General features: G+C 42.7%; 1 protein-coding gene across 2 annotated transcripts in view; it reads left to right on the plus strand.

Annotated features, from left to right (window-relative positions):
* EML3 (EMAP like 3) overlaps positions 1 to 19,560 on the plus strand; it is a 59,118-nt gene that overhangs the window by 34,092 nt on the left and 5,466 nt on the right. For both annotated transcript variants that reach the window (XM_070766163.1, XM_070766162.1), the window contains exons 8-20: positions 1,520 to 1,643; positions 2,827 to 2,976; positions 3,876 to 3,945; positions 4,944 to 5,054; positions 8,217 to 8,312; positions 9,655 to 9,789; positions 11,051 to 11,189; positions 13,815 to 13,966; positions 14,496 to 14,621; positions 15,766 to 15,897; positions 17,146 to 17,213; positions 17,480 to 17,568; positions 19,224 to 19,321. In XM_070766163.1, coding sequence (XP_070622264.1) covers positions 1,520 to 1,643; positions 2,827 to 2,976; positions 3,876 to 3,945; positions 4,944 to 5,054; positions 8,217 to 8,312; positions 9,655 to 9,789; positions 11,051 to 11,189; positions 13,815 to 13,966; positions 14,496 to 14,621; positions 15,766 to 15,897; positions 17,146 to 17,213; positions 17,480 to 17,568; positions 19,224 to 19,321 — 1,490 coding nt within the window. The remainder of the gene's footprint in view (positions 1 to 1,519; positions 1,644 to 2,826; positions 2,977 to 3,875; positions 3,946 to 4,943; positions 5,055 to 8,216; positions 8,313 to 9,654; positions 9,790 to 11,050; positions 11,190 to 13,814; positions 13,967 to 14,495; positions 14,622 to 15,765; positions 15,898 to 17,145; positions 17,214 to 17,479; positions 17,569 to 19,223; positions 19,322 to 19,560) is intronic.

Below are 19,560 nucleotides of genomic sequence, written 5' to 3' on the forward strand. Positions count from 1 at the left end.
CCAGTAAGAAGTTTGCTTAATGACCGTGGGGGTCACTTAATGACCACTGCAAAAACTGTCATAAAATTCCAGATGGCCGGATGGTTGTAAGTCGAGGACTGTTGATAGAAAGGAAGAATCAACTTTGCCATCTTTCCCACGTGTTATTTTCTTACATAAAAGAAATATTTCATTTTATTATTTATTTTATTTTATTCTATTTCATTTTATCGTTCCATGTCACCTTATACATCAACAACGATATTTTACTTTGCTTCGTTCTATTTTAATTTACCTTGCTTTATATTTAAATTATTCATTTTACTTTGTTTTATTTTACTACACATCACGTTGTACTTTACACTTTAGTTTACTTTCACCTTTAATTTTACTTTACTTCTTAGTTTTTTGCCAGTTGAGTTGCGGCCCCATCACCTGGGGACAATTCTCCTGCTTTATTTAAGCTAACTTTGATACACCCGGCGCGAGGCTGCCTCCCATGCACTGCCTCCCATGCACTGGCTGCTGCTGCTGCTACCTGCTTCCCCTTCCTTCCCATGCTGAAGGGCTCCCCTTTCCTTCGCTGTAGTGACTCCTCGGCTGCCCAGAGCGAAGGGAGCGTTTCTTTTCTCTGGGCACTGGCAGAGGTTTATTCCCTATCCAAGCGCCCAGAGAAAAGAAAATGCTTCGTTTGCTCTGGACTGCCAAAGCCTCCTTAAGCGCCACCGAAAGGCTCCTCTGGTAGCCCAGAAAAACCCGAGATGGCCGGGATTAAAGGGGGAATGGCAGGACACCGGCCGGGCTTTCGTGCCGCTCTCAAATTTCCTTGGAAATTTTTCCAGGTTCTGATTCTTAAGTAGAAAATGGTTCTTAAGAAGAGGCAAAAAAATCTTGAACACCCGGTTCTTATCTAGAAAAGTTCTTAAGTAGAGGCGTTCTTAAGTAGAGATACCACTGTATGTTGTAAGCCGCCCTGAGTCTAAGGAGAAGGGCGGCATAAAAAAATCGAATAAAATAAAATAAAATAATTATTATTACGATTACTATTATTATTATTATTATTATTATTATTATTATTACTACCATAATAATAATAATAGTAATAATAATAATAATAATTATTATTATTATTATTACTACAGTACATAAGTGCACTGGTGTGCCCTTCGTCCCCTGTCCAATTGTCTTTCCTTTCTTTCACCTATCTTATATATTCTCTTCCTTTCATATATCCTCTCCTCTAAGTTCACCTTTTATAATATATATAATATAATATACTCTTTTATATTATCACATGTCTATTTTCTTCCTATGTATTTATGTATTGGACGAATGAATGAATGAATGAATGAATGAATACATACATACATACATACATACATACATAAATACATAAATAAATATTACTATTATTATTATTATTATTATTATTGCTATTATTACTATTATTGCTGTTATTATCATTTCATACATGATACATGGAACATGACATCATCATCATCATCATTATTATTATTATTTCCACCCTCCCTCCCTTCAGAAGGACTTTCCATCAAGATGTTTCTGCGTGGGCGTCCCATCACCATGTACATCCCTTCCGACTTCCATAACTATGAGGACCTGCGCATGGAGCTGCCAACTCAGAAACTGCAACTGGACTGGGTGTATCCTTCACCGGCACACGGTTTTCAGACATCCTTACCCTTCCCTCAAAGTGGGGTTTCTCAACCTGTATGGCTTTAAGCTTCAAGTACGGTGGTCCCTCTACTTAAGAACTTAATTCGTTCCGTGACCAGGTTCTTAAGTAGAAACGTTTGTAAGTAGAAGCAATTTTTCCCATAGGAATCAATGTAAAAGCAAATAATGCGTGCAAACCTGTTAGGAAAGAAATAAAAGCTCGGAATTTGGGTGGGAGGAGGAGGAAGAGGAGGATGGACAGTTGCTGCCGAAGGAAGAAGGGAAGGGGAGGGGTATCAAAAAAATCCAAAACTTTAAGGCTTAAAAAAAAACCAGGGACTCAGGTGGTATGGAGTAGCACGTGCTTTCCATATACCCGGCACGAGGCTGCCTCCCATACACTGCACCAGAGAGAGAAACCCAGGGGAAATGGCAGGAAACTGACCGGGCCTTTGTGCCGCTCTCAAATTTCCCGTGAAACTTTTCCGGACTCGGGTTCTTAAGTAGAAAATGGTTCTTAAGAAGAGGCAAAAAAATCTATATATCAATAAATATAATCAATAATAGTTAATAACAATAAATATATCAAAATCTTGAACATCGGGTTCTTATCTAAAAAGGTTCTTAAGTAGAGGCGTTCTTAAGTAGAGGTGCCACTGTAGTCCTCACCTTATGACTAGTTTAAGAACTGCCACCCAAATGTCATAAAATAGGGAATTGAGGACCGCGTAAAGCTGACTGACCCATTTCACAATTGTTACGACTGGGAAAGCTCCGTTATGGTCATACCTGGAAGACTGCCTATATCTGGACTTCAACTCCCAGAATTCCGTGCTGGCAGTGGAATTCTGGGAACTGAAGTCCCAACAGCTTGAAACGGCCAAGGTGGTGCTCAAACCCATCTAAAAAGAGTCCTCACGCTCTTAGAAACATAGAAACATAGAAGGCTGACGGCAGAAGAAGACCTCATGGTCCATCTAGTCTGCCCTTATACTATTTCCTGTATTTTATCTTACAATGGATCTATGTTCATCCCAGGCATGTTTAAATTCAGTTACTGTGGATTTACCAACCATGTCTGCTGGAAGTTTGTTCCAAGGATCTACTACTCTTTCAGTAAAATAATATTTTCTCATGTTGCTTTTGATCTTTCTCTTAACACCACTCCAGCTACGGTTACCGGGGACGCGATTGCCGTGCCAACCTCTACATCTTAAATTCCGGGGAGTTGGTGTACTTCATTGCCTGCGTGGTGGTGCTTTATCACGTCCAGCGGCGCACCCAGCGCCACTACCTTCGCCACACTGACTGTGTGCGCTGGTGAGTGGGTGAGGTTAGCGCCCCAGTCACCCCAGTCAACTTTCCTAAGGCGGGACTAGAACTCCCAGGATCCTGGTGGTTGGCCAAGTTAGGAAGCTGGCTTTCATGCCTAATGAGGAACTAGAACACCCAGGCTCATGACGATTGGCCCAAAGTCACACAGCTGGCTTCCTTGCCGAATGAGGAGCTAGAACTTCCAGGTTCCTAGTGATTGGCCTACCATCACCCAACTAACTTTCATACCTAATGAGGAGCTAGAATTCCCAGGTTCCTAGTGATTGGCCCAACATCACCCAGCTAACTTTCATACCTAATGAGGAACTAGAACTCCCAGGCTCCTGGTGATTGGCCAAGTTACGAAGCTGGCATTCATGCCTAATGAGAAACTAGAACTCCCAGGCTTATGACGATAGGCCCAAAGTCACACAGCTGGCTTCCATGCTGAATGAGGAGCTAGAACTCCCAGGTTCCTAGTGATTGGCCTAACATCACCCAGCTAACTTTCATACCTAATGAGGAGCTAGAACTCACAGTCTCCTGGTGATTGGCCAAGTTACGAAGCTGGCATTCATGCCTAATGAATAACTAGAACTCCCAGGTTTATGATGATTGGCCCAAAGTCACACAGCTGGCTTCCTTGCCGAATGAGGAGCTAGAACTCCCAGGTTCCTAGTGATTGGCCTAACATCACCCAGCTAACTTTCATACCTAATGAGGAGCTAGAACTCCCAGGCTCCTGGTGATTGGCCCAAAGTCACCCAGCTGGCTTCCATGCCTAAGGCAAGACTAGAACTTACCGTCTCCTGGTTTCTCCTTCAGAAGGGAAGTGATGGCAGATAGAATCGGGAAAAAAGGTTTACAAGGGACCCCCCCAGACAAATTCTGTACATTTCTTGTAGCCTTGCAGTGCATCCTGACGGAATCCGTGTGGCTTCGGGGCAGATGGCCGGAGTGGAGAAAGATGGCAAGGTAACCCCACTGACCGTTAGCCCTCTGAGGTGCTCCAGACAAGAAGCACAATCAGGAATACTTTAGCTAGTCCTCATTTACTGACTGTTTGCAGTTACAATGGGGATGAAAAACCAGTTTTAATCCCAGGTTTCCTACTGGCATCCATTGCAAGTCTGCAAAGCGAAGGAAAGTCAGAGGGAAATTATATTTATTTATTTATTTATTTATTTATTTATTTTATTTTGTCAATACATAATGAACGTTAATGAGATTAACCATGTGGTAATATATATATATATATATATATATATATATATATATATATATATATATATATCAAAGAGGGGAAAGATAGATAGATAGATAGATAGATAGATAGATAGATAGATAGATAGATAGATATAGATAGACAGACAGACAGACAGACAGATAGATAGATAGATAGATAGATCAATAAATAGAGAGAGAGATGATAGATAGATAAGAGAGAGAGAGAGATGATAGATAGAGAGATAGATAGAGAGATGATAGATAGATAGATAGATAGATAGATAGATAAGAGAGAGAGAGATGATAGATAGATAGATAGATAGATAGATAGATGATTTAGAGATAGATAGATAGATAGATAGATAAATAGATGATAGATAGATAGATAGATAGATTAGATAGATAGATAGATAGTAGATAGGAAGGAAGGAAGGAAGGAAGGAAGGAGGAGGGAGGGAGGAATGGGAGGATATTTACTTAGCCTTACTTCATTTAGTGACTGTTTTGTTGCTGCTCTCAATTTTGGTCACTAAACCAGGATTACCTACAGCTCTTTTTTTAAAAAAAATGTGGTCATAAGTGTGTAAGTGCCCTTTTTTTGGGGGGGGGGGAGTGCCGTTCTAACTTTGAGCAGTCACAAAAATAATGGTTGCGAGTCAGAAACCTGCTATAGATGCTCTTTTTGATGCTCGAAAATGCTGACATGGGTTTATTTTTGGGGTGCGTGGGGGGGTCTTTTCCTGCAGCCCCTGCAGCCCTTCGTTCACATCTGGGACTCCGTCACACTTCTGACCCTGCAGCAAATCGGTCTGGGCAGCTTTGAGAGAGGCGTGGGGTCCCTGGCCTTCTCCAGGGCGGTAAGTGCTTAAGTTTCCCTGCTTAAAAAGGGATTTTTCCCCAATGCCCTTTTGCAAAACATCTCAGTCTGGCTTGCAGTGTTGGCTTGCACCCTTGGCAGCATCTCTTCGCCCCATCTCACATTTGTTTGTTTGTTTGTTTGATGATGATGATGATGATATTTATTTATTTATTAGATTTCTATGCCGCCCCTCTCCGTAGACTCGGGGCAGCTAACAACAATAATAAAAACAGCATGTGACAAATCTAATATTTAAAATAATTTTTTAAAAAACTTATTAAAAGCCAAACATACACACAAACATACCAGGCATAAATTGTATAGGCCTAGGAGGAAAGGAATATCTCAATTCCCCCATGCCTGACGACAGAGGTGGGTTTTAAGTAGCTTACGCAAGGCGAGGAGGGTGGGGGCAATTCTGATTTCTGGGGGAAACTGGTTCCAGAGGGTCGGGACCGCCACAGAGAAGGCTCTTCCCCTGGGTCCCGCCAGATGGCATTGTTTAGCCGACAGGACCCAAAGAAGGCCACCTCTGTGGGACCAATAATAATAATAATAATAATAATTATTATTATTATTATTATTATTATTGTTGTTGTTGTTATTATTATTTATTAGATTTGTATGCCAAGGACTCGGAGCGGCTCACAACAACAATACGAGTACAAATCTAATTTTAAAAGCAATTTAAAACCCTTATTATAAAAAAAGAAAAACAATCACACAACCTAACAGACCATACATAAAACATAGTAGCTAGGGGTATATTAAATTTCCCCATGCCTGGCGACATTGGTGGGTCTTCAGGAGCTTTTGAAAGGCAAGGAGGGTGGGGGAAGTCCTAATCTCTGGGGGGAGTTGATTCCAGAGGGCCGGGGCCGCCACAGAGAAGGCTCTACCTCCCTGGGTCCCATTGTTTAGTTGACGGAACCCGGAGAAGGCCAACTCTGTGGGACCTAATCGGTCGCTGGGATTCGTGCGGCAGAAGGCGGTCCTGGAGATATTCTGGTATTTATTTATTTGACTTCTATGCTGCCGAATCCCAAAGGACTCAGCCTTATCTGCCTTCAATGGCGTCTCTTCATCCATCCCTCGAGGTCTTTCTCACATACTGTTACAGCCATCTCCTTGATAGCCTGAAAAACTAGGGAAGGTCCCTTCTGAACCTGTCCATTTTACAGCTGAGGGCTCAGCTGTCTGTTATCTGACCGTTCCCTGGACGAGACCTCTTCTCCCTGTCTTCCTCCTTTACATCCTGGGAAACTGTTGGCTCGTCTCAGTTAGGCTATGAAACCTTCGACAACACCGAGCAGAGAATTTTTAACACAGCGTGGATGTGTGATAAAGCCAAGACACAGACTTAGTTAAATAAGTATTATTTACATATAAACAAAATATAAACAATCCAGAATAAGCATGAAGCAAATACAGGATGATACGCACTGAGCAATTACAAGATTAGCACAAAGCAAAATACAATATAGTGATATCTCATCTTACAAACGCCTCGTCATACAAACTTTTCGAGATACAAACCCGGAGTTTAAGATTTTTTTGCCTCTTCTTACAAACTATTTTCACCTTACAAACCTACCGCCGCCACTGAGATGCCCCGCCTCCGGACTTCCGTTGCCAGCGAAGCGCCCGTTTTTGCGCTGCTGGGAATCCCCTGAGGCTCCCCTCCATGGGAAACCCCACCTACGGACTTCTGTGTTTTTGTGATGTTGCAGGGGAATCCCAGCAACGCAAAAACAGGCGCTTCGCTGGGAACGGAAGTGTGGAGGTGGGGTTTCCCATGAAGGGGAGCCTCAGGGGAATCCCAGCAGCGCAAAAACGGGCATGGCAAAAGGGGTGAATTTTGGGCTTGCACGCATTAATCGCTTTTCCATTGATTCCTATGGGAAACATTGTTTCGTCTTACAAGCTTGTCACCTTAAGAACCTTGTCCCGGAACCAATTAAGTTTGTAAGACAAGGTATCACTGTATAGATAATAAGAACAAAGCTAAAATACAATATAGATAATAAGCGCGAAGCCTATAAAAGCACGAAGCTTAAACACAACTCCCCCATCTCTCAGGCAAAAGTGAAAAAGGAAATGACCGAGCAGAATAATAATAATAATAATAATAATAATAATAATAATAATAATAATGATAATGATAATGATAATGATAATAATAATAATAATCACTCCTCCACTCGAAATAGAATACCCTACGAGACTAGACTTTCAATCCTGGGCCTAGAAAGTTTAGAACTAAGACGCCTTAAACAAGATCTAAGTATTGCCTACAAGATCATATGCTGCAACGTCCTGCCTGTCGGCGACTACTTCAGCTTCAACCACAACAACACAAGAGCACACAACAGATTTAAACTTGATATTAACCGCTCCAAACTTGACTGTAAAAAATATGACTTCAGTAACCGAGTTGTCGAAGCGTGGAACTCATTACCGGACTTCATAGTGTCATCCCCAAACCCCCAACACTTTACTCTTAGATTATCTACGCTTGACCTATCCAGATTCCTTAGAGGTCATTAAGGGGCGAGTACAAGTGCACTAGAGTGCCTTCCGTCCCCTGTCCTATTACTCTCCTATATCTCCTATATCTCTTCTTCTATTCTTTCATTGATATATTCTATTCCTATATCTTCTTTTCTATTATTTCTTAGATATATTTTACTATGAGTATCTCCTCTATACCCTTCATCATGTATTTTACTATGTGTATATTGATATATACTCACTAAAACCCTCATTGTGTATTGGACAAAATAAATAAATAAATAAAATAAATAATGAGCTTTTATAGCTTCAATGAGGAAGTGACGAAGCAGCCTTGAATATTAACTCTTCGAGTACAAGTTAACTCTTTAAGTAACATAAATAACTGTAACGTTTAAAGTGACAGTACAAGTTTGGTACAGTGTACAATATGCAGTTTACAATGGCAACCCCTAACAACCATGTACCCTGTACTAGCAGAAACTATGAAGGGTTCCTCCTGAGCCCTTTTCTCCGTCCCTTATGCAGCTGTGGGCTCAGCTGTCTATTATCCAGCTGTCCCTTCGAGGGCATTGTTTCGTCCATCCCCCAAGGTCTTTCTCTCACACCGTCCCACCCTGACCTGCAATTTTTGCCCCCCCCCATCCAGGACGAGGGGGCCTACCTGTGTGTGATCGACGAATCCAACGAACACATGCTCTCCGTGTGGGATTGCGTCCGGGGCACCAAACAAGCCGAAATCAAGGTGAGAAGTGGAAGGAGCCAGATGTGGCATGCAGGGATCCTGCAGATGTTTGTTTAAGAACATTTGTTTAAGGAAAAGAAGGAAAAGGGGGGACATGATCGAAACATTTAAATATGTCAAAGGGTTAAATAAGGTCCAGGAGAGAAGTGTTTTTAATAGGAAAGTGAACACAAGAACAAGGGGACACAATCTGAAGTTAGTTGGGGGAAAGATCAAAAGCAACATGAGAAAATATTATTTTACTGAAAGAGTAGTAGATCCTTGAAACAAACTTCCAGCAGACGTGGTTGGTAAATCCACAGTAACTGAATATTAAACATGCCTGGGATAAACATATATCCATTGTAAGATAAAATACAGGAAATAGTATAAGGGCAGACTAGATGGACCATGAGGTCTTTTTCTGCCGTCAGACTTCTATGTTTCTATGTAATATAAGAACGTTAAGAAGAGCCATGCTGAACCAGGCCAAAGCCCATCGAGTCCAGCATTCTGTGTCCCACAGTGGCCCACCAATTGTCCATGGGGATCTGGAGCAGAAAGAGAAGGGAAGACCCTCCCTTTCCCTTGACCCCCAACAAATGGTACTCAAGGGAACCATGCCTGCCTCAACCAACATAGAGGCGGCACTTGGAGATCCGTTTCAATAACTATCTATGATACACTTGGCATCCATGAATCTGTCTAATCCTGCCTTGAAGCTAACCAGGCTGACAGCTGTCACGACCTCTTCTGGGAGGGAATTCCATCAACCAAGGACCCTCTGGGTGAAGAAATATTTCCCTTGATTTGTCCTCACTTTCTTACCTGTGAGCTTTAGAGAAGGTCCCCTCGACCTGGTATTGTGTGATAAGAGAAAATAACTTTTCTCTATCCACCTTTTCTATCCCATGAATGATTTTATACACTTCGATCAAGTCACCCCTTCAACGCCGTCTCTCAAGGCTGAAGAGACCAAGGCGTTGCAACCTGGTTTTCATAAGGGAGGTTTGTTTAAAGTGGGAGGAGCATTATGGGATGGAAGGGTATATGACCCAGTAAGGTCAAGGGGGAACCCAGATTCTGAACGACCGTGTCAGTAACTTAACAACCGAGATGGCAAGAATGGTCGTAAATTGGGACAAAACCCCCTTAAGAACTATCTCACTTTGCAGTAGAAATTTTGGGCTCAATTGTGGCTGTAAACTGAGGACGGCCTGTATTTGCAGACACGGCGGCTGCACACGCGAATTGGGGTTTTTGACCCTGTGGGATCCGTTGCACACATGTGAATGAATCCTGGTGGATCCCATCGCCTGAGAGGGGTTGTTGTTTTTATTTGGCTCTTTCTTTTCCTATCCAGAGCACCAACGAATCCGTCCTGATGGTGGAGTTTAATCCCCAAGACAGTAGCAACATCATCACGGCTGGCAAATCTCACGTGTATTTCTGGACCTGGGTGGGAAGCAGCTTGACCAAGAAGCAGGGAATCTTTGGGGTAAAGGAATCTTGTGATAGATTATATTAGATAGATAGATAGATAGATAGATAGATAGATAGATAGATAGATAGATAGATAGATAGATAGATAGATAGAAGATAGATAGATAGATAGATGATGTAGAGATAGATAGATAGATAGATAGATAGATAGAAGATGGATAGATAGATAGATAGATAGATAGATAGATACTGTAGATAGATAGATGATAGATAGATAGATAGATAGATAGATAGATAGATAGATAGATAGATAGATGATGTAGAGATAGATTAGATAGATAGACAGACAGACAGACAGACAGATAGATAGATAGATAGATGATGTAGAGATAGATAGATAGATAGATAGATAGATAGATAGATAGATAGATGATGTAGATAGGATAGATAGATAGATAGATAGATAGATGGATGGATGATGTAGAGATAGATAGATAGATAGATAGATAAATAGATAGATAGATGATGTAGAGATAGATTAGATAGATAGATAGATAGATAGATAGATGATGTAGAGATAGATAGATAGATAGATGATGTAGAGATAGATAGATAGATTAGATAGATAGATAGATAGATAGATAGATGTAGAGATAGATTAGATAGATAGATAGATAGATAGATGATGTAGAGATAGATTAGATAGATAGATAGATAGATAGATAGATAGATAGATGATGTAGAGATAGATAGATAGATAGATAGATGATGTAGAGATAGATAGATAGATAGATAGATAGATAGATAGATAGATAGATAGATAGATATGACAGACAGACAGATTTTGTGGAACTAGAATTCACCATCCCCTGTGAATTGGGCAAAGTCACCCAGCCAGCTTTCACGCTTAAGCTGGAACTAGAATTCACAGTATCTTGGTGACTGGCTTAAATTCACTCAGACAGCTTTCCTGCCTAAGGTGGTACTAGAATTCACTGTCTCCCTGGTGATTGGCCCAAAGTCCCCCAGCCAGATTTCCTTTTTAAGGCAGGACTAGAACTCACCGTCTCCTGGCAATCGGTCCAAAGTCACCTAGTCGGCTTTCCTGTTTAAAGTAGGACTGGAACTCACCGTCTCTTGCTGATTGGCCCAGAGTCATCCAATCATCTTTCCTGCCTAAGGTGGGACTAGAGTTCACCGTCCCCTAGTTTCTAGCTTAGCGCCTTAAACCGCGTGTCCAAACTGGCTCCTTGGGTGATCCGTTCGACTCGCCCATTCATGTGGTACCAACCTCCTCCCTCGTTTTCCCTTCCTAGAAATACAAGAAACCCAAATTTATCCAGTGCTTTGTGTTCGACGCCAATGGGGATGTCCTCACCGGAGATTCCGAAGGCAGCATCCTCACCTGGGCCAGGGCAGCGGCCGACATTCGCACCTTGGGCAAGGGGGCGAAAGGTAAGAGGGGAAAGGCCGAGACGTTCGTCCGTGTTCTGCCCAGTTCTGTCTGGGTCACTCCAGAAGCCAATACCAACCCCAAAAGAGAATCCAGACACACTGGTAAAAGGCAAAGGCAGTTTATATAATTCAAGGAAAACACAGGTAACAGAAAATGTCCTTACAAACAGGAAAAACGCTGGAACTTCAAATATATACACGAAGGGAATAGTCCATGAAGCAATACCAGATTCTTGCTGCCAAGACGAAGCTGTAGATAGCAAACATACGCCTCCCACGAGTCTTCCAGACTGCTAGGCCACAAGCCAAGATCAGAGACGCTGAGAATCAAAACAGGTCACCGCAACTCCAATTGATAACACTCCACATGGCTTCAAGGCCTTGCCTGCCTTTTAAACCCTGCTGATGAGGACCACACCCAAACCCAGCTGTTTCTAATTCAATGGTGATAATACTTCTTTAACTGCTCCTTTCGTTGCTCTGAACGTCTCTGTCTCATGTCAATGACAGCTTGTGCGTCATCACCTAATGACTCCAAGCTACTGGCTGGGGAGAGCCCCCCCCCCCCCCGGGGCTCTCATGCTGTTCTCCTTCATCCCATTCCTGACTCTCCTCTCCCCCGTCCGACTGTTCAGCCCCCTCCTCTGCGCTGTTATCCTCCTCCGGGCATGGAGCCAGCAGAGACGCAGCCGGTCCCTGAGCAGCCTCAGGCTGAACCACAACATGCCCCAGCTACGGATCAGAGAAAACGCCACACACACTCAGTTGTTCAAACCTTTATTTAATTGATTAACCACTACTAAAAAACTGGCTTAGTAGCCTTCACGCACAAATAAATCTTAAATCGGTAAATAAATCTTAAAAACAGCTGTTCATTATACGGCATCAACAGCTGGCATAAGTCCATAAAGTCAGATAGCAAAGATAAGGAATTATTTTATTTATTTATGTATTTATTTTGTCCAATACACAATACACATTGAAGAGAAAAGACATGTAATAATATATAGAAATAAAAGGATAGAAGAAAATAGAATAGAATAGAATAGAATTTTATTGGCCAAGTGTGATTGGACACACAAGGAATTTGTCTTGGTGCATATGCCCTCAGCGTACATAAAAGAAAATATACATTTGTCAAGAATCATGTGGTACGACACTTAATGATTGTCATAGGGGTCAGATAAGCAATGAAGAAGCAATATTAATAAAAGATATAAAAAGAGAGGAGAAGATATATGAAAGGAAGAAAAGGTAAATGAGATAAGGAGAAACAATTGGACAGGGGACGAAAGCCACACCGGTGCATTTATGCACGCCCCTTACTGACCTCTTAGGAACCTGGAGAGGTCAATCGTGGATAATCTAAGGGAAAAATGTTGGGGGTTAGGGGTTGTTACTAACTGAGTCAGGTAATGAGTTCCACGCTTCGACAACTCGGTTGCCGACGTCATATTTTTTACAGTAAAGTTTGGAGCGGTTAATATTAAATTTGAACCTGCTGCATGCTCTTGTGTTATTGCGGTTGAAGCTGAAGTAGTCATTGACAGGTAGGATATCACAGGACGCTTACGGAGTTTGGCAAGATGCCTGGAATCAGTCCACAAAACGGAAGCCAAAGTAGATAAGTCGAGCAGAGGTTTTCCAAACAAGAGGAACACGAATGAACAAATTATCAAATGATTTGTTTCCTGCAGAGTTGTTTGTTTGTTTGTTTATTGATTGATTGATTGATTGATTGATTGATTGATTGGATTTGTATGCCGCCCCTCTACGTGGACTCGGGGCGGCTAACAACAGCAATAAAAACAGAATGTAAAAATCCAATACTAAAACCGCTAAAAACCCTTGTTATAAAACCAATCATACATACAAACATACCATGTATAAATTGTAGAAGCCTAGGGGGAAAGAATATCTTAGTTCCCCCATGCCTGACGGCAGAGGTGGGTTTTGAGGAGCTTACGAAAGGCGAGGAGAGTGGGGGCTATTCTAATCTCTGGGGGGAGTTGGTTCCAGAGGGCTGGGGCTGCCACAGAGAAGGCTCTTCCTCTGGGCCCCACCAAACGACATTGTTTAGTTGACGGGACCCGGAGAAGGCCCACTCTGTGGGACCTAGCTGGTCGCTGGGATTCGTGCGGCAGAAGGCGGTCCCTGAGATAATCTGGCCCGGTGCCATGAAGGGCTTTATAGGTCATAACCAACACTTTGAATTGTGACCGGAAACTGATCAGCAACCAATGCAAACTTGGTTTCCATCTCCATTATAATTCCTTAAGTAGGACTTAAGCCTACTCGCGAGGAGACCTCCTCCTGAGTAGCCATTCCTGCCTCTTGGCAGCTCTGCGTACTCGTGCATTAAGAATAGGCTCCTACTCTTCTTCCTCATTATTGCTGTGAGCTGCTGGCGGTTCTGAAGGCCTTGGCTGAACCTCTGCCTTTGGTACCAAGTCCTTGCCAAACCTCCCTCCTGTCCGACCCAGGTGTCATCTACACAGGCTACTTGCGCATCACCTCATCGGCCTCATCTCGGTCGGGATCCGCTACTGGCGGGTTACAACGATCCGTATGGGGGAAAATGGACCTTGGGATTGCAATTGTGGACCCATTTTTCCTCTTTGCTAGAGACCTATCAGATCAGCAAGCAAACCCACGCTCACGAAGGAAGCATTTTCTGCCTCTGTCTGTGCCGGGACGGTTCGGTCTTAAGCGGGGGCGGCAAAGACCGGCGTTTGGTTCGGTGGAGCCCCCTCCTCACTGTCCTGCAGGAGGTGGAGGTAAGTGGGTCGGAGGAGAACAGACTTCAGGAGAGGCACCACAACACAAATGGCGTGGCATAATTTTTTTCCCACCTCGCTCATGAGGACTAGAGCCTTGTGGAGGCTCAGGAAAAGGTGGCCGTTAGCCCTTTGAGGTTGTCCAGCCCAGGGGAACAAAGTGAGGAATATTATTCACCCAGTCCTTGACTTCATAAATATTTTTTAGTGACTGTTCAAAGTTACGATGCCATGGAAGATTGTGACTTACAACTGTTCCTTGTACTTACGACCATCACAGCGTCTTCACTGTTACGTGATAGCAATAGCAATAGCACATACAGGGGGTGGACAAAAAGATGGAAACACTTGACTTTTTGGCATCCTAATGTTTGAACATGTTCAAATCAATCAAAACTTGACACATTTTAATGTTTTTATTTTTGTTTTTTAATTCTGTTATTTGATATGGTTTTTTTAGGGCGTGGTTTTGCATGTTTGTACACATTCTCATTTTTATTTATTATTATTTTTAAAACCTTCGGCTCAGATACCAGAGCAATTCGGGGCTGTGCGCACCATCGCGGAGGGTGAGAGCGGGGAGCTTTTGGTGGGGACGACGCGCAACGCTCTGCTGCGGGGCAGTTTGGCCGAGGGCTTCAAACCCATCATCCAGGTGAGCAGAGGCGCCCCAAAGTCAGGCCTCCATCTTTTTCTTCCTGCCCCCCACAACAGAACAGAACGGAACAGAACGGAATAGGAATAGGAAAACTATAGAATGGAATGGGAATAGGAATAGGAATAGGAATAGGAATAAAAAATAGAATAGAACAGAATGGCATAGAATAGTATAGGAATAAAACATAGAATAGAGTAGGAGTAGGAATAGGAATAATAGAATAGAATAGAAAATAGAATAGAATAGAGAATAGAAAAGGCTAGAATAGAATAGAGAATAGAAAAGGCTAGAATAGAATAGAGAATAGAATAGGAGAAGAGAAGAGAATAGAGAATAGAATAGAATAGAATAGAATATGAACAGACTATAGAATAGAATATAGTAGGATTAGGAATAGGAATAGGAGAATAGAATAGAGAATAGAAAAGGATAGAATATAATAGGGAATAGAACAGGAGAAGAGATAATAGAATAGAGAATAGACTAGAATATGAATAAAATATAGAATAGAATAGAGTAGGAGTAGGAATAAGAATAATAGAAGAGAACAGAAGAGAATAAATAGAATAGAAAATTGAATTGAATAGAGAATAGAATAGAGAATAGAATATAGTAGGAGTAGGAATAGGAATAAGAGAATAGAATATAATAGAAAGTAGAATAGAATAGAGAATAGAATATGAACAGAATATAGAATATAATATAGTAGGATTAGGAATAGGAATAAGATAATAGAATAGAGAATAGAAAAGGATAGAATAGAATAGAATAGAGAATAGAATAGTAGAAGAGAAGAGAGAATAGAATAGAGAATAGAATAGAATAGAATAGAATATGAATAAAATATAGAATAGAATAGAGTAGGAGTAGGAATAAGAATAATAGAATAGAATAGAAAATATAATAGAGAATAGAATAGAATAGAGAATAAAATAGAATAGAATAGAAAATAAATAGAATACAGAATAGAATGGAATAGAATAGAATAGAATAGGAAATAGAAGAGAATAGAATAGAAAATAGAATAGAATAGAGAATAGAACAGTATAGAATATAGAGAGAGTAGAGTCACCCCTAATTCTTCTTTTCTTTAAGAGTAGCCAAACTTTCTCAGCCGCCACTCAGTTCTCTCCCTTTGCAGGGCCACACAGACGAACTGTGGGGTCTGGGGACTCACCCCTCCCGGAATCTTTTCGTGACTTGTGGCTACGACAAACAGCTCTGCCTGTGGGACGGTAGTGAACACATGATGGCTTGGAGCCTCACCATAGAGGTACTGTACCTGGCGAGAAGAAATGTTACAGGCAGCCCTGGGTTCACCGCCCTTTATTTAGCGGCCGCCCACTTGCAGCGGAACTGGAAAATAGTGACTTGCGACTACTACTTCACCCTTATGACTACTTCCCAGTAAGCAGAGTCAGTGGGGGAAGTCGAATTCGCTTCACTTAATGACCGCTGTTATTTGCTTAAACATCCTTGCCACAAAAAAGAAAACCGGGCGCAACTCTCCACCGTAATGCACATGGCGAAAATACGATTAGTTCTGAAGATTTTTGCTGCTGCTGTTCTTGAAACCTTATTGCCGTCCTGTCCATAAATCTCGTTAAAGAAAGCTTGGAAAAATACCCATTCTTCACTTTTAGAAGCTGTGGAAGAGCCTGGTCCCAGGGACAGAATCCTATATATATTTTTTTTACAAATAACCAGTTTACCAGCTTCTCTCTCTCTCCCTCTCTGTCTGTCTCTCTTTCTGTCTCTCTCTGTCCCTGTCTCTCTGTGGGTCTCTATCTGTCTGTCTCTCTCATCTCTATCTCTCTCTGTCTCTCTGTCTCTCTCCATGTGTGTGTGTGTGTGTGTGTGTGTTTGTGTGTCTCATCTCTGTCTCTTTCTGACGCTGTCTCTCTCTCCGTCTCTCTCTCTCTCTGTATCTCTCATCTCTGTCTCTCTCACTGTGTGTGTCTCTGTCTCTGTCTCTTTCTGTTTCTCTCTCTCCGTCTCTGACTTTGTCTCTCTCAGTCTCAGTCTGTTTCTGTCTCTCTCTCTCTTTCTGTCTCTCCGTCTCTCTCTCATCTCTCACTGTGTGTGTGTGTGTCTCTCTCTTTGTCTGTTTCTGTCTCTCTCTTTCTGTCTCTCTCTCTCCATCTCTCTCTCCATCTCTCTCTGTGTCTCTCATCTGTCTCTCTGTCACTGTCTCTCTCTCTGTCTCTATTTCTTTCTCTGTCCCTCCATTTCTCTGTCTCTGTCTCTGTCTCTGTCTCTCTGTGTCTCTCTGTGTGTCTCTCATCTCTGTCTCTCTCACTGTCTCTCTCTGTGTCTCTCTGTCTCTGTCTCTGTCTCTCTCTGTCTCTGTGTCTCTCTGTCTCTCTCTGTGTCTCTCTGTCTCTCTCTCTCTCTGTGTCTCTCATCTCTGTCTCTCTCACTGTCTCTCTCTGTGTCTCTGTCTTTTTCTCTGTCCCTCCATTTCTCTCTCTGTGTATCTCTCTCCCTCTCTCACCCGCCTCTTTCTCTTTCCACTCCCCAGGAAACGGGATTATGTGCTGATTTCCACCCCAGTGGGAAAGTGGTCACTGTGGGACTCAGCACTGGACGGTAACTACCTCCCCTCCCCTCTTTGGCCATCCGTCCAGGGACTCAGCAGGGCTGGCTGTGACCCTGTTGGTTTTGGGAATAGCTTCTCCAAGACCAGGAAGGCAGGAGACAGAAGCTTGGTTCCTCTGTCCTACCTTGCAGGGTGCATGTGTGCCAGCTGGGGTGGAATGGGTTTCACCTTTTTCCATAGCTGCTAAAATTTTGGGGAGTGGGGGGAGACGTTTGGCAAGGTCAAACTTGTAAATGACCCTTTTAATTCCTCTCAGATGGCTGGTGCTGGACACGGACACACGGCAGGTTTTGTCCAGCTACACGGATGGGAATGAGCAGCTGTCTGCAGTGCGTTACTCCCCAGGTAAGTTTTTCTGATTACTTTTGATCTTGCTATTTTCTGGCCTGGGTTGTTTTTCTGCTGACCTTTCATTACCAGGCTAGGTGACATCATCAGGGCTTGGGGGAGTGAAGTGGTGTGGTTATTTAAATATAATGGCTTTCTTTGGCAGTCTTGAGATTTCCTTCCTTCTTTCTTTTTCTTTCTTTCTTTCTTTCCTTCCTCCCTCCCTCCTTTTCTTTATTTCTTTTTCTTTCTTTTCTCCCTCCCTCTTTCCTCTCTTTACTGCCTTCCTTCCTTTCTTTCTTCTTCCCTCCCTCCCTCCCTCCTTCCTTCCTTCCTTCCTTTCTTTCTTTCTTTCTTTCTTTCTTTCTTCCTTTCTTTCTTTTCCTCCCTCCCTCTTTCCTCTCTTTCTTTCCTTCGTTTCGTTCTTCTTATTTCCCTTCCCTTTCTTTCTTTCATTCATTCATTCATTCATTCATTCATTCATTCATTCATTTACCGGTATTTTTCTTTTTATCTATCGTCTTGTGCTATAAGACATGAATATATTTGAAGATGTAACCATATGTTAAAACTCTTGATGTCTTTTTTAATGTGTATACAGTGATCCCCCGATTATTGCGAGGGTTCCGTTCCAGGACCCCTCGCAATGATCGGTTTTTCGCCGTGGCAGCGAGGAGCCGAAGATTGGGGTTTCCCCGCCGCCCACGCAAACTCCTCGCTGCTGCCGTGCCCGCCGCTTGTCCGCCCGCCGCTTGTCCGCCGCCTGCCTGCCCGCGCGCCCGCCGCTCGCCCGCCCTTCGCCCGCCCACGCCGTTCTCTCGCGCCGCTTCCCAGCTGAGTCCTGAAGCGAACTTCCGCGTTTGGCTTCAGGACTCAGCTGGGAAGCGGCGCTGTGGTTTCCCTGCCGCCCACGCAAACTCCTCGCTGATGCCCGCCGCTCGCCCTCCCGCAGCAAGAGGGGGAAGACCCAGGGAAGCCGCCCAGCAGCTGATCTGCCCGGCGCCATCTACGCATGCGTGGCCATAGAAAAAAGGGCGCGCATGCGCAGATGGTGTTTTTACTTCCGGGTTGAAAAATCGCGATTTAGCCCATTCGCAATGATCGGGATCGCGATACCCGGGGGATCACTGTATATATTCAATAAAATCTATTTAAAATAAAAATAAAAATGCCCAATCCGGTTGTAATCCATAGTGTCATCCCCAAATCCCCAACACTTTACCCTTAGATTATCTATGGTTGACCTCTCCAGATTCCTAAGAGGTCAGTAAGGGGCGAGTACAAGTGCACTAGAGTGCCTTCCGTCCCCTGTCCTATTGCTCTCCTATATCTCCTATACCTTTCTTCTATTCCTATATCTCTTCTTCTATTCTTTCATTGATATGTTCTATTACTATACCTTCTTTTCTATTCTTTCTTAGATATATTTTACTATGACTATCTCCTCTATAACCTTCATCATGTATTTTACTATATATATATATACCCACTAAAACTCTCATTGTGTATTGGATTAACTAACTAACTAACTAACTGAATCAATCAATCAATCAATCAATCAATCTGGCTGACTGTGCGGCCAACAATCAGAGTTCCTTTGCTGATGGAGATAGCTGACTTCCCTTCTTCCTACTTTAAACTTGTTTCCTTTCCCTTCTTGTTTTTTACGCTAGATGGAGAGTTCTTGGCCATCGGTTCCCATGACAACTTCATCTACATATATAGTGTGGAAGAGAAAGAGCATAAATATACCCGTTTCGGCCGCTGCTCGGTGAGATTGAAGGGTCAAGAGCAAGGCGGAGAAGATGGTTAACTTGGGCGGGTGGAAGAATGAAACAAATATATTGAGTGGAACTTCTTCCTTGGGAGTTTTGGTTGTTTATTTATTCTGTGAATTATTATGGCTGTCCTTCTTAATCAAATAACTCTGGGCCACCACCAATCACCACCAATCAGCGTAAAAAACACAGAGGTTTATAGAAAAAGCAATTGAAAAAAAGCCAATTAAAA

This window comes from Erythrolamprus reginae, chromosome 13 (genome assembly GCF_031021105.1).
Source record: "Erythrolamprus reginae isolate rEryReg1 chromosome 13, rEryReg1.hap1, whole genome shotgun sequence".
Classification (NCBI taxonomy): domain Eukaryota; kingdom Metazoa; phylum Chordata; class Lepidosauria; order Squamata; family Dipsadidae; genus Erythrolamprus; species Erythrolamprus reginae.